General features: G+C 44.8%; 1 protein-coding gene across 1 annotated transcript in view; it reads left to right on the top strand.

Annotated features, from left to right (window-relative positions):
- The window catches only part of LOC144752978 (E3 ubiquitin-protein ligase TRIM39-like), an 80554-nt gene extending 58156 nt beyond the window's left edge, over window positions 1-22398 (top strand). The window contains exons 3-4 of the mRNA XM_078640786.1: window positions 6402-6451; window positions 19515-22398. Of these exons, the coding sequence (XP_078496912.1) occupies window positions 6402-6451; window positions 19515-20029 (565 nt within the window). The 3' untranslated portion in view covers window positions 20030-22398. The remainder of the gene's footprint in view (window positions 1-6401; window positions 6452-19514) is intronic.
- The last annotated feature ends 3871 nt before the right edge of the window (window positions 22399-26269 follow it).

The following is a 26269-nucleotide window of genomic DNA, read 5'->3' as shown; positions in this document are numbered from 1 at the left end:
ACCTGTAAGTTCTAGGATCCCGATCTCGCTTTCCCGGAAGCTAAACACGCCCCTTCGTCCTATGCCCCCACAGGAACTAGTTCTACGTGACGCCGTAGGAGGAGGGAGTTATCCCGGAAGGACTGACCCGGGGCGGAGAAAAAGAGCGAATCAGCTTCCAACAGGCGAGAAGAAGCCGGTTTGCCGGAAGAGACGGAGAGCCGAGAAAACGCGAAGCTGCAGGACATCGAAGAACTTCGAGGAGAAGACGAAGAAGGGCCGGTGAGCCACTCGGGACAGAGAGGGGAAGGGGAGGCAGAGGGGGGATTAGGGAGGGGGGACTACAGGTGCAGAGGGGTGATTAGGGAGGGGGGACTGCGGGCGCAGAGGGGACACAGCGGGCACGAACGTTTCTTTTTGATTGCATGCCTTTTCATGGGATGTATGACGTTATAACGCATACTTTTACTCCACAGACCATTACAACGCGACTTTTACTCCGCATACCGTTACAACGCATAGCGCCTTGGGGCGCTGGATAGTGGTAAGTATAATTTACTATTCTAACTCCAGTCCCCGTGGACCCTAGGGAAGGTGTTGGATAGTAAATTATACTTATTCCCTATCCTAGAGCGCCCCCCAGCGCAATGCGTTGTAATGGTATGCGGAGTAATGGTCGCGTTGTAATGGGTCTGCGGAGTAAAAGATCCGTTGTAACGGGTGTATACCCTTTTCATGACCCCTATCCCTGTTTGAAACCGCTGCATTGATTCTGACGCAAATGTCTCAGAATGCATGAACTCTTTTCTCGACCCTACCCCTATTTTTGAAACCGGCATATTGACTCGGGTCAATACAAACCTAGGTCTCAAATAAACATACAGCCTACCTTTCCTTCTAAAACCTCTTCCTTAGCCACGATAAAAATACCTTTTCTCAGCATCATCAAGGTTTCCTCAGCATGACACCACGGTGTTTGGTGATGGGATAGCCATAGAATAAAGGCATAGGATAGTGAACAGGACTGACGGCTCCTTCTTTCTTTTCCTCTCATGAGCCTCCGTGGGAGACACCTTGACCTAGGAGAAAACCGTGGTGCAAAGAAGAGTTGGAAGGGGAGAGTTCTGAAGATCCTGAGGAAACCACTGAACCCACTAACGGTGTGCCTACCATCTTGCAAACTGTTAATAAAAGCTCCCAACTGGCCCACTTCATACAGCCTCCTCGTCTGTTTATCCGGCCCGCCCTCCCACAGGGAGGGTGTGCCATTTAAGGGCTGGGGGTTGTTGACCTAACCAACGGGGGGAACAAGCACAAGGGGGGGTGTGCTGAAGTCCCGAGTCGGGGGTGAATAATCCTCAATGCAATGCACTGAGGGCTTCATGTGTATACCGCTGGGCTGTTCGAGACAGTGAGATACGCTTTGAGGCAACTGAACTGAGCTGGGAGCTAGTCCGGGGGGGGAGGGGTTGCCTACAGTACATGCTCCTTGGCCCTGAAAATCTCCAGGTGCTCACAAACGGGAAGGCCCAAGCCATGGACCCTTCCACGTCTGCCACGGTGTGTTGATATTTGTTGTTTTTTATTGCCCACTGTTGGGGTGGGGGGGCGATACTTAGACGCCTGGCGATCTCTTTTTTTCTCTTGCTGGGCTTTGGGGGCCTTGCCTGCGGTCCTTGGACTGCCGCTGTCACCATTAGGGTGAGGTTGCCAGTTGCTCTTCCTTGGGAGTTCCCCAGACGCTTACTAACATGGCCCGAGGCTCTGCATAATGACTTGTCGGGAGCTGGACTTGGGGGAGGGGAATTCTCTTCTCCACTTGTTGGGTAGTTTAGCCCCTTCGGGCTCATGGGTTGGCTGTGCACGTCCTGGCACCAGCATGGGAAGGGCATTTCTGCATGTTTTGTTGTTGTCAGTAAATTGCTTGTGGGAGGGGGGAGGGTGTTCTTAGGGGGAGGTTATTGGTGTTTTCTAGGCATCGTATGTATTGCATTTCGGACACGGGATCGGGGTGGCTACACAGGGCGCAGAATACGACAAAATCTGTCACTTCACTTTGTATTGGGCATACGTTTCTGAGCTGGAACGTGAGAGGGCTGGGTACGTGCTCCCTTCGCAGGCATAAGGTCTCGATAGCATGCCTCCAAGAAACTCACCTCACGGACGAAGGGGCTCAGAAGTTGGGAAAAAAATGGCGGGACAGGTTTCCCACTCTCTTCGTTCTCCACATATGCCAGGGGGGTCCTAGTCTGGGTGGCCCACGGGGTTCCGTTTGCTGTCCAATATGTGGAAGCTGACATCCATGGGAGGTACCTGCTCCTTAGAGCTAAACTGGATGGTAGGGATGTCACCATACTGAGCACCTATGCACCGAACATGGATGACCCGGACTTTTTTCAGTCCCTGCAGGAGGTCCTGGTCCCGGAGCTGGATGTACCGTTACTTTGGTTTGGAGACTTTAATTGTGTCCTAGGCCCCATTCTTGACAGGTTCCCACCCCGTGCTGGCACGAAACCATGAATGACAGCGAAACTCCGGGAGGTCATGGGGAATATAGGAGCCTAGGATGTCTGGCGCCAGAGGCACCCGACTCAGAAGGTATACAGACACCGGTTTTTCCTCCACTCACAATACACATAGTCGCTTGGACAGGGTCTTACTCGCAAACTCAGAGGCCACCATGTCCCTTGAGGTAACCCATCAGGCATGATTCCTATCGGATCACTCCCCTGTGGCGTGTGTGGTGACCTGGGGGCCTCCGTTGTGTCGCCCCCGGACCTGGAGGTTACCAACAGAGATTCTTGAGGACCAGGTGGGGAAGCATCACCCAGAAACTGCCATAACTGACTACGTGGACCTTAACTGGGGTGGGAGGTATCTCTCACCGGCCACGAAATGGGATGCCCTAAAGGTGGTGGTGAGAGGGGCGGGCATGAGCCTAACCTACGGGGTTCGGAAGCAGCTCCAACGAGAGCTGCAGGAGGTGGAATGCCGCCTCTTGGAGCTACATACCTCTGAGGCTCCTGACGCTATGGCAGGGGAGGGGGAACATGACACTCGGACACTCATCCATGATATACTGGATAGACTTGATAAATATACCCTCACACAATACAGGCAACGTCTCCATAGGGAAGGGGATAAATCGGGTTGACTTTTGGCCTGGATTCTTCGACAGGAGAGAGCCCCGGAAAAGATTGTGGCCCTACGGGGGGCTTGGTCCACTCTGAAGTAGGACTACTGCGGGTCCTTAAGTCTCATGTCCAGCCGGTGTATGCCGCGGACCCCACCGTTTCCGAGGCGTCTTATCTCCCTTACCTTCGGGAAGTGACCCTGCGGTCTATCCCTAAGTCGCGCAGGAGGACCTAGACGAAGCTCTAACGCTGGGCGTGGTAAGCACCGCCCTGCAGCGCCTACCGAGAGCCAAGTCCCTGGGATGTGAGGGATTCCCTCCTGAGTTTTATCAGGCCTTCGAGGGTACACTTCCCCGACTCCTATTGCAGGTTTATCTTAAGGCGTTTGAGAGCAGGACTCTCCTGCCGAGCATGAGTCTGGGGGAAATATGCATGATCCTGAAGCCTGGTGGGACGCCCACGAGCCTTCATCGTATCGACCGATCACGTTGATCAACACGGACGTTAAAATCTTGTGCAAGCTCCTGTCCTCGGGCTTAGCGCCGTACATGGCTCACTTGGTACACAAGGACCAGTGCGGTTTCCTACCGGGGCGCAACACGGCTATGAATTTGCGGCGGTTGAATCACATTCTACATGAGGTGCGTGGTCGGGAGGAGTAAATGGTGTTGGTGTATATTGACCTCGCCAAGGCGTTCAACACAGTCGATTGGGGTTATCTCCTTGAGGTCCTCCATGCTGTGGGGCTAGGTCCCAAATTTTGTCGCTGGATTCGCATCTTGTATACTGCCCCCGTTCCAAGGTGCAACTTTGGGATGCACGGTCCGAGGGGTGGCCGCTGGGATGGGGTACACGCCAACTGTGTCCCCTCTCGCCTTTACTGTTTGCCCTAGCCATAGAGCCCTTCGCTGTCTGGATTCGGACAGATATGGAAAAGTGGGGTATCAGGTTGGGGGACACGTGCAACGTTATCTCCCTGTATGAGGACGATGCCTTGTTCAATTTGACCTCTCCTCAGGACGCATTGCCGATACTGCTGCAACACTTAGACCGGTTTGGGAAGGTTTCGTGATTACGACTTAACCACAGTAAGTCACTGATCTTTCCACTGGCGGGGCTGGATGCGGTGCCCTTGGGAGACCTACCAGATCTCGGGCTGTGCTGTGAACGGGAAGGGTTCCGTTACCTTGGAAAACAGGTGGCTCCGACGGACGCGCAGGCTCTAGCCCAGAATGTGGATCGTATAATCACGTCCTTACAGCAGTCAGTGTCTTTTTGGAATTCTCTACCACTCTCGTTGATGGGACGGCTGCTTCCTAGGACGTTATATGTCCTTCAGAACTCACTATGTCCGCTCCCACCACGAGGTTTCAGCACTCTCAATACGCTACTCACGTCCCTGCTATGGGCGGGCCGACGCTGTGGGGTAGCTCTTCACACCGTTGTCCGCAGCTACGAGGAGGGGGGCCTTGAAGCTCCACGCTTCGACCTATATTATTACGCGGCCCAGTTACAACATGCGACCCGTTGGTTTACAGACACTGACAATTGGGAGACACGCCTCCTCTCTGGTAGGGTAGACATCCAGACGCTACAGGTCGCCCTGATGCAGGGTAGGGGCGGACACGTCCCTTCCTTATGTTGTGCGACACACGGCCGGTATTTGTCAGCGGTTTGTTGAGAGGGTCTTACGGAGGGCACCTTTTCTCAAGGAGCTCCCGATCTGGATACTGGCCCCCTTCATCGACATGGGGCAATATATGTCCTTTCAATCTTGGAGGGAGGGTGGTTGTGAAGTTCTGGCTGACCTTTACCCTAACGAGTCCTTCCTTACCTACGAGCAGGCGGAAGAGGCCTTTGGCCTTGGACGGGGACAATACCTACACTTCGGGGACTCCTGCCCCCAGTACCCAGACACTCCACCACTGACCCACACCTTAGACATCCTCCTTTCCTTTGGCAAGGGGCATATACTGATTTCTCTCCTGTACAAGGCCATGAAACAGGATTCAACCCCCTCCTGGTGCCACCGTCCCGGGCTGCCTGGGAGGCGGATCTCGGTACTCTGCTGGAACAGAGACAATGGGCACGCATAGGCTCACTCACGTGCACGGTTTAAACTGACGCACTTCAATTTTTTTACACCGCACCTAACTAACCCCGGTATCCCTGAAGCGTATCTCGGGGGATAGGGAAGATGGATGCCCTATATGTAATGCTGAGAAAGCGGGCTTCCTACACTTAGCATGGGACTGCCCTTTGGTCAGGCAATTCTGGGTTGGGGTGGTGAAGCGAATAGTTGCAGCTAAAGGCCTTCTGATGGCACTCAAACCCCTGCATTGTCTGCTAGCATTAGTCCGGAAACCCAATAAAAAGAACCTTTCGTATAAATTCCTACAATTAATGTTGGTACTAGCCAGGCGCAGGGTGGCGATAACCTGGATGGGGCACAGGACCCCGGAGGTACCCACTTGGCTAAGAGATGTACGAGAGTGGTCCCTAGCCGAGGAAACCCACATGCACCTCACTCCGAGGGATGAGAAGCTGCAGGACGACTTAATGGCCTGAGCGTTATGTGTGCGTCTGGGCTGGCAGAAGAGGAGCCCTCCTCACAAGGCACAACTGACAGTGATGGCAGTGGGTTGGACATTCCCCTTGGGTCTGGGTCTGACGGGGAGCGAGAGGGTAGACCCCAGTGATGTTCCCCATCCGCATCAGTGCCATGCCTGGTTCCTTCCTCACAGTGCTTTAATTGTGTGTTGGTGTATCCTTTCCCCATGAGTCCGTTCCCTCCCTGATGCCACCTGTATTCCTAAGTATAGCTAATAAGGTCATCGATCTGTTTGCATACACTGATTTGATGCCAGTTGTGTGTTATTGTTTATGTTATATAAACTGGAAATAAAGTTATTTTAAAAAAAGTATATACACGAGACTCCACCAGGAGCAGATGAAACCTGTGAGTCACCCCCCCTCTCACTGACCTAACCGCCGCCCCTAGAAGACCCACGCTGAGGCACTCCATACCATTACATGAAGCACACTGGTCTCACTGAGCTATCTGCCTTAGAGCACCCACATCCTGTCATAGGATATTAAAGGTAACTTCGGATATCGTTAGAGCTTCGACTGTTGTGTATGAACAGTAACTCACACTGAGCTCTAGTCCGCAGACGCTGCTCTTAATGCTGAATCTTATTTCAAATACGGGTCTTATGTGATGTTTATCCTTTGTTCCTGTAGCTGTCATTGCTCTTTAATACAAAGATGATGTGTGTGTTATTACAGGTGTAATAATGTGAAGATTCAGAGCCCAGAGGTGGTAAAGACTTATAAAGGTAAATATAATTGTGATGATTAGCTCTGTATGTTACTGTTCAAGATGGGATGGTGTGGTATGGTATGGTATGGTATAGTATGGTACGGTATGGTATTGTATGAGATGGAATCTAATGTTATGGTGGTATTCGATGGGATGGGATGTTAAGGTAGAATGGGATGGTATGGTATCTTATGGTATTGTATGATGATTTGGTATTTAATGGTAATGTGCGCATGAGTCAGCGTACAATCACTTAATTTGTGTCTGCAACCTATGCCTTTTTCAAAGTTTTCTTGATTTGTACTTCTCTCCTTTCTGTATCTGTGCTACTGCATTTCCAGGGTTTATATAGTTATTCCCCTTTGGACATTCATGCTACGTTTATTGGAAATTCAGATGCTGTAATTTAAAATCTGAAATTAACGAATCTGCTAGGATTGACAACTGCCGGCTACTCCGTTATTGTAGTATTCTGAGATTTTCACTCTTGAATGGGAAATTATCCCAGAAATTGGTATTTGCTGCATAACACATTCTATGTTCTCTAGTGCACCTACACTGACCCAGAGCATGAATTTACATTGACCTAACACATGTTTTTACACCGACCTAGCGCATGCATCACCACCAACCTAGCGCATGCACCTGATCCAGCGGTTCACCAACTACAGATACTCTACTACCGGGATAGTACAGGCGATAAAGACTTCAGGACAGGATAGTTACCTCTCTAACACCCACGATTGCGCCGCACCCCTCTCTGACACTCTCTTCCTCCCTGCATTTGCATTTGATTCTTTTTGCATTTGATTCTTCATCAGTATTTTGCATTTGATTCTTCATCAGCATCTCACAGCATCCCTCCCAGCATCAGCATCTCCCCTCTGCAGCACTCTTCAAATCTTCATCTCGTGCTCTTGTCCTCTCGTCTCACTAACTAAAGCTACCTCAATTATACATTTCGTTCAGGATGTTCCACTCATTAAAGTTTCGATATCGTAAAATACTAAATCTAAATGGTCCAGCAAGGGGAGGGTGATCATCACACCATGCTTATATGTCACTTTATTCTGTCAGCCCATTGTTCATAAACCCATCCCCTTCATTTTTTATTCATGTTTTATTTTCCCACCCTCATTCACATTTCATCTGCAACAATTGTAAAATCTAACATGTAAGCACATTCATTTAAGTTTTTCACTGCCGGTTCCCAGGTTCAGGCAGACTGTGACCTTGTCCTCTTCTTGACCCACACGTCATTCTTCCGGGCTGATTTTCAGGTGTCATGCGCAATTATCATGTGACTTAGCTCACTTATTATCATTATTATTATTATTAAATTAGATTTGTAAGGCGCACAGCTAACCGTAGGTTTCCCAGCACCAACGGACATATTACAAAGGAGAGGACAACATCTACTGATTAAATAGCCAGGTTTTGAGGCCTTTACGGAAGTTCTTATGGCGGACTTCATGACACAGTGGTGTGGGTAGCGAATTCCAGAGCACAGGGGCCAGATAGGAGAAAGACCGTCTGCTCATACGTGACAGTTTGAACCTAGGAACTAGAAATTTGGCTTGAGATGAGGATCGGCCATACATGAGAGGCCCAAATGTGCACTAGTAATAAAGTCAGAAAGACAGATGTTACCTTCAAAAATAAATGTTTTCACTGTATACCACCTATCTCTACTCTATTTCCCTTTATTTATTAATACTTTCCCCGCAATAGCAGTAGTATAATAGCTTATTTTCTTTCCAGCAAAGCAGGTGCCATGCACACGAACTTATAAGCCGCCTTATTAGTGCCTTATGCGCATGCGTAAGAATTTCCCTCCAAGCTATAGGACGTCATACTACGTAGATGCAGTTGACGCATTCGTAGTAAAGATTCCCCGTTTAGTTCTTCGTTCATTCTGTTAACGTTAATAAACACATAGGCAAGCTTCACTAGCCCGCGTTTTTATGTTGTACATATTAGTTTTATACAAAACACAATTAATAACATATTAGTGAATTAAACAAGCGGATTGCTTTCAAGCAAGTCTCTTTTCGACGAGTCCTTGCTCCATCACACCTACAGCAATCTATAGCATGCACTCTGTTACCAAGATCACCTCTTTTGCTAACATTTACCCAACCACACCACGCACATCTACACTCACCTCTCACTCTCTTTTCTTCTTCATCCCTCCCTCCACTTTTCTGGTACAAATTTCCATGAGAGTTGATCTGGTGAAATGCGTACCTTGTAAGATTTGATTTAGAAATTTGGGGACCTTATTGCAAAAAGAACTTTGAACTGGGAGATAACACATTTTTTAGGAAACTACTAAGTCTACCTACTACCCCTTTAATTCCGATTGTTATGGATTTTAATATCAAACGTACTGACCATCACGCTTTACTAAGACCTCTCTTATTCAGGGTGAGGATATGGTCATCTCCTGAGCTGTTACACTATAAAGAAGGCTTAGAAGAGATTATGAAAAACGACCAGAGTAGGGACATCCCATGGCTTAAATATGTTGCATCGTGGATGACGAAGTTGGGGTTATCTCACTACTGGGAAGAACCACCCCAGTTGACACAAATTATTAAGGTCCACTTTTTGGGTTCATATCAACCACAGTGTGCTACATAGCTCTGCTATTGGGTCTTCAACATCAAACTTCCTTCTTTTTAAAGATGTAGCACAGTTCAAACCCTTTCTGGAAGAGGTACGCCCTCAACTAGCGAAATCCTTGTACAGGAAGGTTAGATATGGGGTGCTCCAAACAAATGTCAACAAATCAAGATGGGGCAATACTCATGATGGCAAAAGTAGCGATTTGTGCGTATTATGCTCACATGACAACAAAGAAAATGATCTACATGTATTATTTTTCTGTCCCACTTATGACGCATCAAGGAAAAAATGGATTAAGCCAGTTTGTAAAAACTTGAACACCAGATGTTGTAGTGAGGCAGAACGTATACTGAAGACAGACACTTCACAATTGATTGTTTTCAGTGTAAGTAGATATTTATTTAATATGAGCCTTATAAGAGCTAAAGCTGGGCTGAAGTTATGATGGATTATGTTTTTTGCATACCTTTGTAATTGTCCCAGTTAACTCTGCACTTGCACTTTACAACCTATGTGTACCTATGGGACACTAGGATTTTGAAACGACTTAATCAATTCAATTCAATTCAAGAATCTTTATTTCGATCTATGCGATCATAAAAGATATACAAACAAACAACATCACAATATTTTAAAAGTGAAGCGGCACTTAATCGGGTTAAAACCATAACATGTAAAAAATACATTTTTTAAAACACATTCGTTCCCAATATTACAGATTAGTTCATAAATGTATTAAGAAGAATTTTATCACGACACAGTGCAGTCTCTTAAAAATCTTGCGCGTACTCTCCACATAGCTGCTAGAAATTTAGCCATTACAAATACTGTCGGAGATGAAAGATCAGTTTTAAGGACTCTATAGGCTGGGACATAGTTTCGAAAGCCCATGTTCCTTAGATGTGGTTTGAGCCAAGATTTCCTGATGTTGCAGTAGGCTTTGCAGAATAAAACTACATGAACGTCGTTTTCTAGTTTATAATTACAAGCAGGACATTTAAGTGATGCCTGCTTTTCATCCCAATTTTTTGTGAGCGCCCTCAGGGGAAGAGAGCCATATCTCCACTGCAAATAAATTTTCCTGACATGTACAGGGGACATTGCATCAAGGACATATTCAAAACTGTAGATGTCCTTTGTTTTGATGAATGTATCAGTTAGCGAACCCTCTCGAGTTGAGGTAATAGTTCTCTGGAGCATAAAACCATAAAAGAGTTTGGAGAGTGCTTTCCTGGGAAGCCTTAGCGATGTTGCTTGTGGATCATTCCATAGCTCTGGGACTCCAAGAGTCAAACACAAATCTCTAATGTACTTGAGCCATTGAATTTTAGATACAGAAATCGATCTAAGAAGCTCTTGCAACTCGGTTCTATAGTGGCTCAAGTCTTGGCTGCTCCACAGGCGTCTCCAGTAGGTCAATGGTTTGAGGCTCACTTCTTCACTGATTGGGCGTATGGCCAAGTCCATTCTCAACGGGAGTAGTGGTGTACTTAGTGGAAGAGCGGTCAGCTGCCTAATAAAATTATTCTCCGCAACTTGAATGGAATGGAGGGGTGTGTGGCCCCAGAGTTCAGCCCCGTATATAATGCCACCCCGCGCTTGGGCCCTATTATCAACGACTTAATCAAGATACGGCATAAACTGGAATTTCCACTCAAATATAAGTGAATGTACATAGGGAAGAAAAAGCCATGAATTAAAAAAAATTCTTGTTTTGCTAAATTGCCTAGCCTTTATTTTACTGTATTTATTGTAACATATAAGTTTTAAAGGCGATAGTTGGAATTGGTAATACAATTGTCATTTTATTTAAATACCCCTACCGCGTTGATCTGTAATTGATATTTTTACACCAACTGTATTTTAAACGAAAAGTGTTTTTAAAATGTATCTTTTATGGTTGCAATTAACCGAAATAAAGATTTTGATACTGATACTGATTTACTCATCCTACATGTGGTAACACCGTCAAACGAAAAATAGTGACTCATGTGGAAAATCCAATCTTCAACTAAATGGGTGTTCATACCTAATAGTGAGTTTTGTGACGTGGCATGAGAGTTCAGCAAGCTATTCTGGCTCAGTGTTTCTGCTTGCCTCATGAACCACAAACTGTTCCTAAATGGGCACTCACTAACTTTTGCGCTTGCTTGGGTATGCACAAATACCTGAAACAATATCTGTGTGGTAAAGGCATGCATGGTAAAGGCACAAATGCCTGTGTGGTAAAACCTTTGTGGTAAACGCTGTTTCCCGCTGTCTGATGTAGTGTTCTGTATCGTGTGTGGTGTTCTGCCCAGTGCAGTGTGCCATCCAGTGCAGTCCCGGAGAGTGTACCCAGTGTACTAGACAGCATGTCTAATATGATATGGTTTGTAGCCCAGTTTCCTGTCTAGTATAGACTTCCGGTGGTTGTATGATGTTACAACGCATGTTATTACAACGCGTGCTGTTACATCGCAGTTACAACGACTGCATGTTACCACGCTATGCCTTTACAACGCAAGTCTTTACATCGACTTGCGCTAGGTGGCGTGCTAACATTAGAAAAGTGTAATTTACTATTCCAACTCCAGTCCACTTATCAGTAGGGAAGGTGTTGGGATGGTAAACTACACTATTTTTAATGTTAGCACGCCATCTAGCGCAAGTCGATGTAAAGGCTTGCATTATATTGGCATATCGTGGTAACATCGTGGTCGTTGTAACGACCGCGATGTAACAGCATCACGGTGTATTGTCAACGTTGTTAATGATGTTTCCTCTTCCGGTGTGCGAGCAGTGCTGTCTAGTTCACTGCACCATCAGTGGGCTTTTTAGTACAGTTTGCTGCTAGTGCGGTATGCAGTTTAATACAGTATGTCATCCAGTATAGTGTATCGGCTAGAACAGTGTACCACATAGTACAGTAGTCTGTCTAGTACATTGTGCCAACTAGTGCACAGTGTGTTCTAATGCTGAGTGCCATCTAGTGCTGTGTTCTCCCTGCCTAGTACAGAACACCATCAGGTTCTGTAGGGGTCACCAGGGCAGTATGTTTTCTACTACAGTGTGCTGGGCATTTCAGTGTGGCTTTCAGTATGAGGTGCTGTTTAGTATTTTATTGTGTCCATTGCACTGTGCTGCCCATAGCGATGTCCCATTTAATACAGTTCGCCTTCTAGTACACTGTGTTCTCTTGTGCTAAGTGTGGTTTAGTGCATAGTGCCTTTCAGTACAGTAAGCTATCTAGTACATTGCACCTTGTAGTACAGTGTGTTGTACTAACTTCCTAGCACTTGGTGCTGTCTTGTGCAGTTTGCTGTCTTGTATGAACATCTAGAACATTCTGCTGTTATGTGCAGTGTGTTGTCTAGCACTCTATGCTATCCATTACCAGGGCTACTGGAATTATGTGGCAGGAGAGGACCAAATTATGCCGCAGGGTTGAGTAAATTATGCCTCAAGAAAAGGCAAATTATGCTTGTAATGAGGCACAATCATTTTAATTATTCCTTCATTATTTTGTACTTTTTACACTTGTTAACACTGTCTGGGCATTGCATTGGATGTACCTCATTAGTACCGGTTTAATACCCATATATAGCATAATCAACAGAAAGGTGACCAGGCAAAAGACCTTCAACTGCTAACACATGCCACTGTAATTTTTTAACTGTTTGAGATAGAAACATTTTTTTTTGTTAGAATCTTCAGATTATGCAGTGGACAATAGATTATGTGGCAAATGCGGCAAATCTATATTGGCACATCGCCACAGCCACAAAATCACATAATTCCAGTGGCTCTGTCCATTACTATTTATTAAATGGTGCAGTGTGCCATCCAGTATAGTGGGCTCTCCTGTGCTGTGCACAATTCAGTGTAGTGCGCTGTTTAGTACTCCAGTACAGTGTGATTTGCTGCCTAGCGTTGTGTGTTACCTTGTACAGTATGTGCTCAAGTGGACTGCACAGTGCAATGTGCTGTCCATTACAGTGTCCTGCATGTTGTCCTGCTCTGTCTAATACAGTGCACTGTCTGGTGTACTTTGCTGTGGCATGCAGTGTGCCGTTTAGTGAAATGTGCTGCCTAGTGCAGTGTGCAGTGTGATATAGCATCTACTATAATATGGTCTCTTGTGTGCTGTGTCATATATTACCTTGTCCTGACTAGTGCATTGGGCTCTCTAGTGTAGACAGCCATATACTACAGTGTACCGCCTGATACAATGTGCTGTCTTGTGCATAGTGCTGTATAGAGCAGCATGAGGTTTCGTAAAGGGAGGTACCTAATGCAGAGTACTGGCTAGAACAGTGTACCTTCTAGAAGCTGTCTGCCACAATGCACAGTGGGCTCTCTAGTGCTGTGTAATGCTGGCTTAGTTACTTATTGTCCTTGACTACCTGTTTGCTCTCTCTATTATAAACTGTTCAACCATTTGAGAAGTGCTGGGGCTCTTCCTCTCACATTACAGAAGTGCTTGCCCTTCCTTTCAACTTAACCCCTTGCGTGCTAGTGACGGAACCACTCCGTCACCAGCCACGGACGCGCTGTGCTGGTGACGGAGTGGTTCCGTCACGGCCGCGATTTTGCGTCTGCGCGGCTGTTCTAATGAGCGGTCGGGCCGTGACGGAACCACTCCGTCACAAGCACAGCGCGGCTGTGGCTCGTGATGGAGTGGTTCCGTCACGAGCATGGCGGCACTGCGCGCCTCCCCCTCCCCCCCAGCGCCACGGCGGAATTACCGTCGCGGCCAAGGGGTTAAAGAAGTGCTGGTCCTCTTCCTTTCACATTAAAGAAGTGCTGGTCCGCTTCCTTTCAAATTAAAGAAGTATGTGTGCTCTTCCTTTCACATTAAAGAAGTGCTGGTGGTCTTCCTTTCACATTAAAGAAGTGCCGGCGCTCTTCCTTTCACATTAAAGAAGTGCTGGTGCTCTTCCTTTCACATTAAAGAAGTGCTGGTGCTCTTACTTTCACATTAAAGAAGTGCTTGCGCTTTTCCTTTTACATTAAAGAAGTGCTGGTGCTCTTCCTTTCACATTAAAGAAGTGCTGGTGCTCTTCCTTTCACATTAAAGAAGTGCTGGTGCTCTTCCTTTAACATCAAAGAAGTGCTGGTGCACTTGTTTCACATTACAGAAGTACAGGTACATTTTAGCTCTGATTAATTTGAATACATTGAGTGTGTTCAAGTGCAGTGTGCCACTAGTATAGTGTTCTCTTTGGCAATGTTTGGTATTTAGTGCAGTGTTCTCTCTAGTGAAGTGTGTACTAGACTTTCCAATTCATGTTGCTGTCTAGCTCTGTGTATGGCTACTGCACACAGTATATGGCAGTCTGTAACTGTGTTGTATCTGGTGTAGTATGTTGTCTAGTGTATTGTGTATTGTAGTAATGTGTACTCTTTAGTGCAGTGTGTTTCATACTTTAGTATCCTTTGTAGGGTACAGTGCTGTTAAAGCAGTGTGCTACCTGCAGTTGTGTGCTCTGTAGCGTAGTGTGCTGTCTAGTGGGCTGTGGCGACTAGTATAATATTTTTTCTAGTACAGTTTGCGTTCTAGGACAGTAAACTGTATAATGCAGTGTACTCAACTGGGTAGTGCAGTGTCACATAGTGTGTGCTATTTAGTGCAGTGTTCTAGTTAGTACTGTGTATTGTCTAATGCAGTGTGTCATGTGACGTAGTATGCTTCATGTGTGGTTCATTGTAGTTTGGTTCATGTGTTGTGTAGTGTAATATATTTCATGTGTCGTTGTGTAGCATGCACCGTATGTGGTAGTGTGGCATAGGGTATGCGTCATGTGATATTGTGGTGTAGTGTAGCATGCATCATGTGTGGTAGTGTAGTATGTTTCAAGTGTTATGTAGTGTAGTATGTTTCATATGTGGTAGTGTAACATGCGTCATGTGGGGTAGTGTGATGTAGTGTCATTTGGTTCATGTGTGGTAGTGTGATGTGGTGTAGTATTCTTCGGTTGTGGGAGTGTCGGATCGTGTAGTATGCATCATGTATCTTAGTGTAGTGTAGTTTGGGTCATGTGCGGTGTAGTGTAGTATGATTTATGTGTGGTAGTGTGGTGTAGCATGCTTCATGTTTGGTAGTGTGCTGTATTGTACTATGCTTTATGTGGGGTAGTGCGGTGCAGTGGAGTATGCTTCATGTGTGGTAGTGTGAGGTAGTATAAACAAACAATTAGTGACTTGTATTTATTTCAAAAGTTTGAGATATGAAAAAGTCAACAAAAGAACTATTCACAACAGTCAAAAAACTCACCAATATCCCAGACAAGAATAATAACAACAGCAATTAAACCTTTTGTAATACTCTGGCATGCCTCTTTCAGGCCAAAGTACAGCATCTTCGCTGCAACAATCATCCCCACACCCTCAACCACGAAGAAATACTGTCCTCTTTCTCCCCGCTTACTGCCGAGCAGGTTTTATGCCTCACCAACTCCATCAAGTCCGGCTCCTCAGTGGATTCTTGCCCTCTGAAAACTATACACTCAGCCCCTGAGATAATATGTGCTCACCGTACTAATAACTTTAACGAAATGTTTAGCTCCGGCTACTTCCCCAAGGAAGGGAAAAGAGCAGCTATCCTTCCCTTATTAATATAGTCCAACCTTAGCCCTCAGGATCCAAGCAGCTACCGACCCATCTTGCACCTTCCACTTATGGCCAAAATAGTGGAAAAGGCAATAAAACTGGAATTAGCTTCCTTCATAAATACAAACCACCTATTTGATCTGATACAGTTTGGGTTTAGGAGCGAGCACAGCACCGAATCGGCTCTGATTGTCGCCTCAGAAGATCTAAGAGCTACCGTGGTGGCTGGTGAAATTTGAAAGTGGTGAGGCGTAAAATTATTGTCGTACTGCACTATGGCGAACGAGCATAGCGAGCGAGCCTGAACAACTTACAGGGGGTTCAGGGGGGTTCTCCCACTGAGAACCTTTTGAAAAAAGAGTGGACAGATGGTGCATTTTCAAGCAAACTTGAGAAAGCAGGAAGGTAAATGAAGCAATACGATTGAGTTATTTATCATTTAAGAAATTGCCAAATTTTATGAGTTGTAGAGGACAATCTTTGCGTATGCTGATGTGGGGGGGGGGCATATTGTGCCTGTGCATGACTGCCTCATGTGTGGCTTGTGTGACAGTTACTCGGAGGATTTCTTGCTAAGTGGCTAAACGGCTACCCTGTTAGCTACTTTTTGGAATGCTAGGCGGCTTATCTTGTTTTGAAAGGTAGCGAAGTTTTGTGGCAAAGAAAGGAGGACAAAGAGGCATTGCCACCACCAACCACAATGGAACACAAAGCTATTGAGTAATTCATTGCCACTCCTTACAGACCCCCACCAATCCCCCACCCTCCCTCCTGCCCACACCAAGGATTTGGTAAAGACCAACCGGCAGTGGGAGACATTTTTGATTTTTGGGCAACATGTAAAACAATAGGTGCTCCCATACATCCTGCATTCTCACACATCTCCGGTGATTTCACATATCCAGTTAAGGGATATTTTATTATTAAGAGTATCCAGGCACAGACTCAGCGGCATTCACAGAAAGATTCACAGGCTGAACAAGTGACAGAATCAGGATCAGCGGGGTTTATCACTCACAAATTCAACATACAACAATGTCAAATCCACCAGTGCGATGTCTGTTGTAGTAAACATGCGACTTAGGGTGCGATAAAGGGAGTTTTAGGGAGTTACGGATCCCTGCACTAGGTGCTCTCTTGCGCACACGCAGGCAGCGATCGAGAGACTCACAGAGGGAGTGTGAGGGGTGTGTGCTTCATACAAAGGCCTGCGCTAGGCACTCTTCTGCGCACACGCAGGCAGAGATTTCAAACCTTTAACACGTGTTTTAGTCAGTTTTTTCAATATCTTATTTAATAGGCACGCAATTTTTGGCACCAAGGGTATAGTTTAGTAGTGTACGATGTGATGCCCTACGCAGCACAGTAGCCACAGCCTTTGATTAATACTCCAGAGTCCTGCATTGTGTTTTTAGAGGCCAGCCTGGGCAGGAATCACGATAGGCACTATATTTACACGTGGGGTGGCACAGGTCGCGTGCGGGTGCATGTTCAGGCTGTCATGACGGGCAGGGGGGTGGGGTTGCGCAGGTGCGGGTGGGGGGAAGTGGGATGTTAATTATTTGCAATTAAAAAACATATCTTCCCTTAATCCCTTTGATATTCCCCAAACCTAAGAAGCATTTTAATACGGTAATATTTGTGGGCAAATCAGACATGTGTAAGAATACTAGTGGCACGGCACAAGTCCTATAAAAAGAAGTGGGGCGAATTACAATATGCAAATTACCTCATGAGGTCACGTACTGAACGTGTCCCGGTGTCTGAAAATTACACCGGGACACGTTCAGCATATTTCTGTGGGGCCCAGCTTCTTGGCAAGGGGGGACGGCATCCACCTTGTAAAAAGATGGGGAGGGGACGCTGTGTACCTGCGTGTACCCCCGACTCGAGCCCTGACTAGTGGCATCTAGCAGAAGTGCGTGCGTAGGTTAGAGTACACGCGGCAGCAACAGGTGGAGGGTGAGCTACCCTTGACATGGAAGTTGGTGTTAGCACTTTTCTTACTAGATCTCTTGGCCGACATCAACGCGGTCAATCATGATGTGTTGATTGACAGTCTCCACAATATTTGTCAAATCAAGCGCACACAACAATTTCAATGATATGGGTAATCAAGATAAAAAGTTCTCCAAGGATAAGATCACACACTAGTGTCCATTTTCATTCTTGTTTTTAATTGGTGTATGGATGTTTCTCTTGTTCAGAGGAGATCCATATAGAAAGAAACCAGCCAACACGTGTTTCGTCAGTAAGGGTGTTAACCCAATGACTCTTCAGGGCTGCACTAGTATATAAGGTTGTGTTCTCGGGGGAACGGTGATAATTTCTATATGGATCTCCTCTGAACAAGAGAAACATCCAATGATTTGACATTTATTTCACATAAGGGTTAGCTTTCTCACCCTTTGGTTTCAGAGTTATAGGGTTTTCTCTGAACAAGCTGCACCAAACAACCTTACCCCATCGTTACTACTTTACCACTACATGTTGTGCGCCATCCAAGTCTGAACATTGATAACCCTTCGCGGAATTGTAACCAGTCTCCACAATATTGGAATTAGGGGAGTGGCTCTCGCTCTTTTGAAATCCTTTCTGTCCGAGTGGGAACAAGGTCACCATGAACAAATTTGTTTCCAACTCTTTTTCCTTACCCTTGCGGGTGTCTCAAGGGTCTTCCCAGAGCCTTACCCTTTTTAACTTATAGGTCACCCTTATAGGTTATAGGTCAACTTTTGGCTTCTCTGTAGTATTGTACGCTGATGACACCAAAGTCGTTGTCTCAGTGGCCATCAATCCTGCCGATACTGCAACCAGATCCCAAAGTTGTTTGTTGAAAGTAAGTAGCTGGATGACCAACAACTGCCTCTAGTTAAACTCAGGAAGAACTGAGGTCCTCCTCTTCGGCAACGATGTCTCCTTTGGCACCACAGCTGCTGGCTGCAAGAAGGGGGCACTTTGCCGGGCACTGTCAGGAAAGTGATGAATGTGGGGAAACTTTTTGATATCAAACTGCCTTTTGAAGGTCAAATTAATGCTGTGACCTCGTTATCCTTCTACATTTTGAAGATCATTAGGAAAGTGCTTCCTTTCATTTGCCATGATTTACATGAGACAGTGGTCACCGCCCCTGTTCTACCTAAAATAGATTACTGTAAGGCTCTTTATTTGAACATGGAGCAAAGACTCCTCAATAAACTACAGATTACTAGTCACCAGTCACTTCACATGCATTAATTAAGCTTCAATTTAAGCCAATTTTACTTGGTACACTCCGTCCAGGTCATTGGGTTCCTCCACATCTAAAAATTTTGCAGTTCCCAAATTCAGACAGTCCTCCTGGGGCGCCAGAAGCTTTGTAACCTGAACCACCAAACTCTGGAATACTCTCCCTCTAAATCTGAAAGGAATTACAAGTCTTCTTCCTTTTAGAAAAGCTTTAAAAACCTGGCTGTTCGGCTAACAAGTCTGACCTTCTCTGTCATAACTGTCATGCAGTGGCAGCGGTAGAACGCCCTGGGCAATCGAGTGCTTTAAAAAAAAAAAAAGTTAATTTCACAGTATGCTTCATGTGTAGTAGTGTGAACTGTATTATGTGTCATGTGTGGTAGTGTGGTGTAGTCTAATAGAATAGTGTGTAGTAGAATGTCCTCTCTATGTAGTTCAGTGTGCTGTTTGGTGTAGTGAGTACTCTAGATGAATGTGCGCTTTATTGTAGTGAGCAGTCTAGTGCTGCACTCTCTCTAGCACAGTGTGCTCCTTCCAGGTTTGATTTAAATGAATCATATGTAAAACAGAAGCAGTAATTACAGCCTTTGTTTGTGTCATTAAATCTCTAATTCTGAACCTCTTCTCTGCAGCGATGGTGACTCTGGATCCTGACACGGCTAATCCTCGGCTCCTCCTGTCTGAGGGGGGGAGACGTGTGAGATGGACAGACACAGCACTGGTGATTCTGGACACGCCCAAGAGATTCACCCACTACCACTACTGTGTGCTGGGGAGCGAGGGGTTCACCTCCGGCAGACATTACTGGGAGGTGCAGCTGCTGCAGGAGGGGACAGGGTGGCATGTGGGGGTCGCAGCAGAGTCTGTGAACAGGAAGCGAATGATCACATGGTCACCTGAGGGGGGAGTCTGGGCTGTGTGGGGGTGGGAGGGCCAGTACTCTGCTCTCATCTGCCCTCATATCCCCCTGTCTCCTCATGAGAATCCCCTGAAGCTGGGGGTGTATCTGGACTACGAGGATGGGCGGCTGTCCCTGTACAATGCTGACTCCATGGAGCTTCTCTACACCTTCCTGCAGGCCCCCTTCACAGAGAGGCTCTTCCCGTACTTACAGCTCTGGAAAGGAACAGAGCTGAGGCTGGTGTGAGAGCTGCAGATCGCTTCAGCCCCTCATCTCTTCCTCCCACCCCCTTTTGTAGTGATAACAATGTCACAGGGAGCAGAAGCAGAGACCCTTTTCAATAATAAAACTCTCTGTTTGGGGATTAGTCTCTTGGCATCTCTCCTCTGTCACCCATCACAAATTCAAAAGCCACCACAGTTACAGGCAGAGCTGCCGGAAAGCTTTTTATATTAATATTTCAGTGCCTCTCAGATGTAATCTAATTCAAGTGGTGACCCAGCTGTGTGCAGATATCTCAGCATGTGTTGTGCTGATGCGAAGAGGAATGATTGAGGGTGAACTGGTCCAGTTCATGGGGTCAGAGTTTTTCTGCTGTGTCAGGTGGTCAGTATTTTCAGGAAATAGGTGATATGCCACCTGTTTCCAAATTGTGCCCCTGGATTCAGAAGAAGGTGACATCTCACATTCTACTGCTGAGCAACATATGAAACAATAATAACTTGTTTTCTAGAAAGTGACTCTCGCCACAGTTATACATCTGTTCCGTCCACATGGATTCTTTGTAATATGCAGTCCCAGTAGTCTAGAGATCTGTGTGTGATCATGTGCTCTGGACATATACTTCAGCCAAGCCATCCAGAGCTTGCCCTTCAGATGAGTGGGGCTTGGGATCCAGGTCCTAAGTTATCTGGGCTCAAGACCGTTGTTTTCCTTCTATAGCTGGTGCCTCAAAGTCTTTGTTAATGGAACCCTAATTATGTGCATGAAACAAACACGATTACAAAGGAAATGGTGATATTGTTTGTGTAAAATATTTCTGAGTTACTGTTTGGGATTGAGCCAGAGCCGTGGCTGTTAATCTTTTAACTTCTGTGGACCCCCCTTAATCGTTACTGGGATTCGGGGACCCCATCTGAGTCATTACTGGAAGACAAGGAACCCAGTCTTAGCAATTTCTATGATTTGAACCGCAAAACAAGACACAAAATTAAGGGCATGTATCAAACAAATACATAAATGATGAAACTTTTTATATAATTCACAAAAAGATATAAAAAAATCTACATTTTTATTTTGTAGGGGATGGTGGAGCTTTTCTGAATTCAGTTGCGACCATCGTCCATATTGTGTTCTGTATAATACACTAGCACTGCTCCCTCAAATCCATTTGAGGATACTTACTCCATTTTTAGCTTCCAATTTCAAATTCTTTCATATTTACAAAATGAAATGATTTAACATTTTACATAATGCTTCTTTCTTAATATAAAGGTCATCTTGTGGACTGACCACGCTGACCCTCTCATGGATCGCAGTCTCAGGACTCCCCCTTTCATTCTCTCACTCGTACTTACCCACAATAAATTAGACAAGAGGCACAAAGGAAGTTAACAATGTTTATTGAAACTATTGTGCTCTAAAATGTCATAATTATGGCACAAGTAGAAACAATTACATGTCAATAATGTCATCAGCATGAGTAATAAATCATATACAATGAATAGCCCTGTCATATTATCTGACAGATCTGCCTAAGACCTCCCACACTACTACAGCTAAGTGGTTATCAATTAAAGATCTCTGGGTATGGTGGTGGACCCCGAAACCTTAGGGTATACTGGTGGAGGTTCTACATCTCAGCTGATGCAGCGCTCTTGTCTCAGGACCTTAACTCTCTGTGTTTTCAGAACCTCTGTCCCCAGTTATATGGCAAGATATGTGTATTCAAAACATTAGCTGCATTCTTCTATTCCTTCTGGTGCTAGAGTCTGACTAGAGAGAATACCAAAGGGCACTGTTGTTTGACCTTGCCTAGGCTTTCCAGACAAAATCGCAGGATAAGAATTGAATACAAATAAACGTGCTAGTTCTGTGTGAAAATACAATCTGGCTGAAAGAAAGCATACTATTTGGTAATACGTACAAAACCAACGCAGCCTACCATGTGCATGATTAGGCTAACATAGGGAAAACGACAATGGGTAATATAAGAATCGCACGACATTCCAAAACTGAAGCGTTCGTTAAAAGGGAACTGAGGGCCTGATTCTGAAGATGCCCAGGACAAGGATTCTGCAAAAAAAACTCCAGCCACACCCACAGATGAACCTCCCGATTATGACTCCCTATGGTTTTGATGATGCAGTGGACCAGCAAGAGGAGCTAATGGAGTTCCATCCGGATGGGAGTGATGTGATCATTTCATCATCCCCTGAATGAGACGTACAATGCCATGTTGGGTGCCCTACTGCCTGTTAATGTTTATTCCTTGCTTTCTCATTGCGTCCAGTCTTGCCAATCACAGTAACTTGTATTTCCCCAGTAGATTTCATTTGGAACTGTATAGCAGTAAATAAATGAATCAGTGAGGTACTCAGCATTATCGCAAAGTCTCTTATGAAGTTCTGTGGTTATACTGAATAAGCAGATACCTACATCATTATCGTATGAAATCTCTTTATTCATGTCATAACTACATTCTCACAATTGCTTTATTAAACTTCTTGCTTTCTCAGATTTGCTTAAAAATGCACCATTTGCCCACTCTTTTTAAAAAACACATCTTGGGGGAGAACCCTCCCCTTCAACCTCCCTTATGCCAGTCAGGCTTGCTAGCTATGCACACTTGCCAGCAGACACTCACCCAAACTTTTACGCCCATCACTTGCAAGTGTCACCAGCCGCTACTTGCAGGATTATAAAAGGATTTATAGATCCAACACTTATTTAAACATAATCCTTAGTTTGACTTGGGCCAGCGAAGGCTACGCAGGATCAAATTTGCCAAGATGGAAAATTGGATAGAAGGCTTCTTACTGCACTCTTTGAGGTTTCAATATAATCGTGTCCGAAGTGACGAAATAGAGGCTATTAAGCTAGTTCAGTCGAGATGCTACACCAGCAGTACCAACCGGAGCATGCATCTCCCAGGTAGATGGGTCATTGCTTGTCTCAGGTGCTGCAGTGCAATAAATTGCACTGCGGACTTCAGTGTTTTGTCTACATAAGGTTGATTGTTTTCAAGAAGTCACCCAAAGGTTTTTGTCACATTTAGGTTCAATACAGAATGTATTACAGGCTTACTTCCAGGATGGGAAGGTGAGCGGTTTTTGTTGGGCAAGGTAGCAGGATGTTTTGGCAAATCAGTTTCTGCCTGACTGAGGGATGTTAGTAGGAGAAATATGCACCTGCTTTAAGCTGTAATAAATATATTCAGTTTCACCCTTCTCAGTATGGACATGGATTTGTTTTAGATCCATCCTTACTGGCCGACGGAGGACCTACGCTACTTGGCCAGAAGACGTCTTTCCAGCTCAAAATATTTCTGCTGGGTATTACCAGCTCCATCTACGTGGCTTTTGACTTAAAGGAGTTAAAGGTCTTCAATTGTTCGACCGCTCATAGACTCTAATGAAGAATGGATTCAGAGGATGAAGGTCATCTATTGTTGGACCACTCATTGACCCTAATGAAGACAGTAGTAAATATCACAGGAGTAGAACGAGTTTTGATGAGTTTTTTCGTGTAAAAGAGCTACACGGTAGACAGCACTTCTCAACCAGCTTTCCATTAACCTCCAACCGCCCCACTGTCATTTCAAACAATAAAATCCTAATGGAGTGCAACTAAGCAACTATAGAACTTAGTGAAGAGATGACATACTATACTAGAATACTACATATCCTCCTTTCTCAATATAATAAAAAACAAAAGAACCAAAACAAAACAAGAAAAACAAAGAAAAACATCATAAAATATAAGTAAAACAATAAAGCACAAACGGTACCTGTAGGAGCAAAACATCAGTTCACAAACGGTACCTGCTAGGCATAACTCTTGATCTGGAGCTTCTTCTAATAACAATGTTTGGAGAAATAACAGCACCTCGATTACCCAAACAATCAGAATTCTCTTGGTCACAGTTTTTGACTCTTACAATTTTCCCCACATTCGACCATTTTCCACCTGCAACCTGAACAGCATTTCTCCCTACCTTTATTACAGAAATGGGTGTAGCAAATTTGCTTTCTCCTTTCTTAACATGTACAGGAGACTTGATACGCACAAAATCTCCAACAGCCACGGGAAAGTCTTGACAGCTTTTTTTTTTATCAAACCAACATTTTTGTTTAGAATGCGAAATCGAAACATTTTATCTAGCAATATCCATGAGAGATTCAACATTGGATATTGACTTAATCCATTTGTTCATCCAACCAGGTTTGAAACTGGTACTAGCCCTTCTTCCCCTTAATAACTCAAACAGAGAAATCTTGGTTGTGGAATGACGAGTTGTCCTGTAAAATCATAACATGCTGTCTAAAGATTTCACAACCTCATAGTTTCCGGTATTAGCCCATTTGATAGACTCTCCCACAACACGGTTCATACATTCTATAAGACCATTGGTCTGACGGTGATAAAGAGAGCTTTTCAAGTGCGTTATATTACAAGACATAAAAAAAGATTGAAAATCAGCACTCATGAATTGTGTTCCATTGTCAGAAACCCAAATTTCAGGAAAACCCTATCTCATACAAACTTCCTTGAAAAAAGCTACAAGATTTGCAGAAGAGGGATCTCTGACTAACTTGATTTCAGGCCATTTAGAGCCATAATCAATAAGAACAAAAATAAGACGACATCCACCAGGCAAAGAGTCAAAAGGACCCATGATAGCCAGACCAACTTTGACCCAAGGTGGAGTAGTAACCTTCAGACTCTTGTCGGCAGACTTACATACAACACACATCCCAACAACTTCACAAATCTCGACATCCATAGAAGGCCACGAAATATGTTCACAAATGCGTTGTCTGGTAAGAGACACACCCAAATGACCCTCATGAGCTTTAGAGATAATAACTCTTCTAATACTCTACGGAGGAATACGTTTTTTCAGAACGTAACAAAACACCATTCTCTAACTATATCTCTGCTTCAACTTTCCAGTAAGGCTGAAGAAGAGACAAAAGCACTCTCTCTCTGGGCAAAAACACTCTTAACAAAATTACAGACTTGCTGCAAGACTTCATCATCGTCTAGAGCTATCATCCAGCTTTCTTCAGAACAAGGATTAAACTCCTTTTTAATTAAGAGCAGCCACAAAACAGTCTTCAGAATCTTCTTCACAATATTCTTGGAAATCGGAATCTTTCATCTACATTTTTAAGTGGAAAACGTGATAAGAAATTGGCTCTAAGATTCCTTCCACCAGAAATATGAATAATATCAAACTGATACTGCACTAGAAGAGAAGTCATCCTCACTATTCTAGGCGTGCAACACTTATTGGTACCAGAACCCAAGATGTTGACCAGTGGCTTGTGGTAAGTTCTTAATAGAAAACACCTACCCCAAACATATGGGCAAAACGTTTCCACAGCCCAGAGACATGCTAAAAGCTCATTTTCAATGACAGAATATTGCAATTCCGCATCCCTAAGAACACCCAAAGCGAAAGCAACAGTATTTTCATCATTGTGTAAATTCTGTGTCAACACAGCTCCCAATCCGACTTGACTGGCATCAGTAGTTATGCACGAAGGATATTCCGGATCAAAAGGCTTAAGTGCTTTGCTCTTACTGAAACATTCCTTAACACTCAGAAAAGCAGACTCACATACATTCGACCATTCAAATTTCACACCCTTCCTGAGAAGGTTGCTTGTAGGGTGTACTATAGTAGCAAAGTTTGGTATAAATTTAGAATAATATTCAAAAAGACCAAGTACGGATTGCACTCCAGAATTGTCAACATAGGTAGAGGCTTGAAGAATGGCATCCAAAAGACCTTTTCTAGGTCTTATGCCTGCCTCAGAAATAAGATGCCCTAAATATTTTAATTTCTTTGCCCAAAAACTTACATTTCTCAGATTTGACCATAACACCATGTTTGTGAAAAATGTCCAAACACATTGCAAAAAATTATGTCATCTGACTGAGTATCTTTAGAATGAATTAGCACATCATCCTGAAAAACTAACACACCTTCAATGCCACCCAATACATTTTGCATAACTCGCTGAAAAACAGGCAGCAGATGCTAAACTGAAGCAAAAAGAACAATTGATGGACAGAATGCAGAACAATGTCATACATTCCCCCCAGTACAGAGATCTGAGCCTAAATCCATCATTTGTTTGCTCACCGTGCCATTCCAGTTTGGACCCAGCCATATGCAAATCAGTTTTGACCCTGTGCCCCGTGGGAACAGTCCAGCCCGAACTGCCAAGCCAGGTCCTCCCTGGACTGGAAACAAGC

This window comes from Lissotriton helveticus, chromosome 5_1 (genome assembly GCF_964261635.1).
Source record: "Lissotriton helveticus chromosome 5_1, aLisHel1.1, whole genome shotgun sequence".
Taxonomy (NCBI): domain Eukaryota; kingdom Metazoa; phylum Chordata; class Amphibia; order Caudata; family Salamandridae; genus Lissotriton; species Lissotriton helveticus.
Note: the sequence above shows the minus strand (reverse complement) of the source record. Positions and strands in the feature narration are given on the sequence as shown.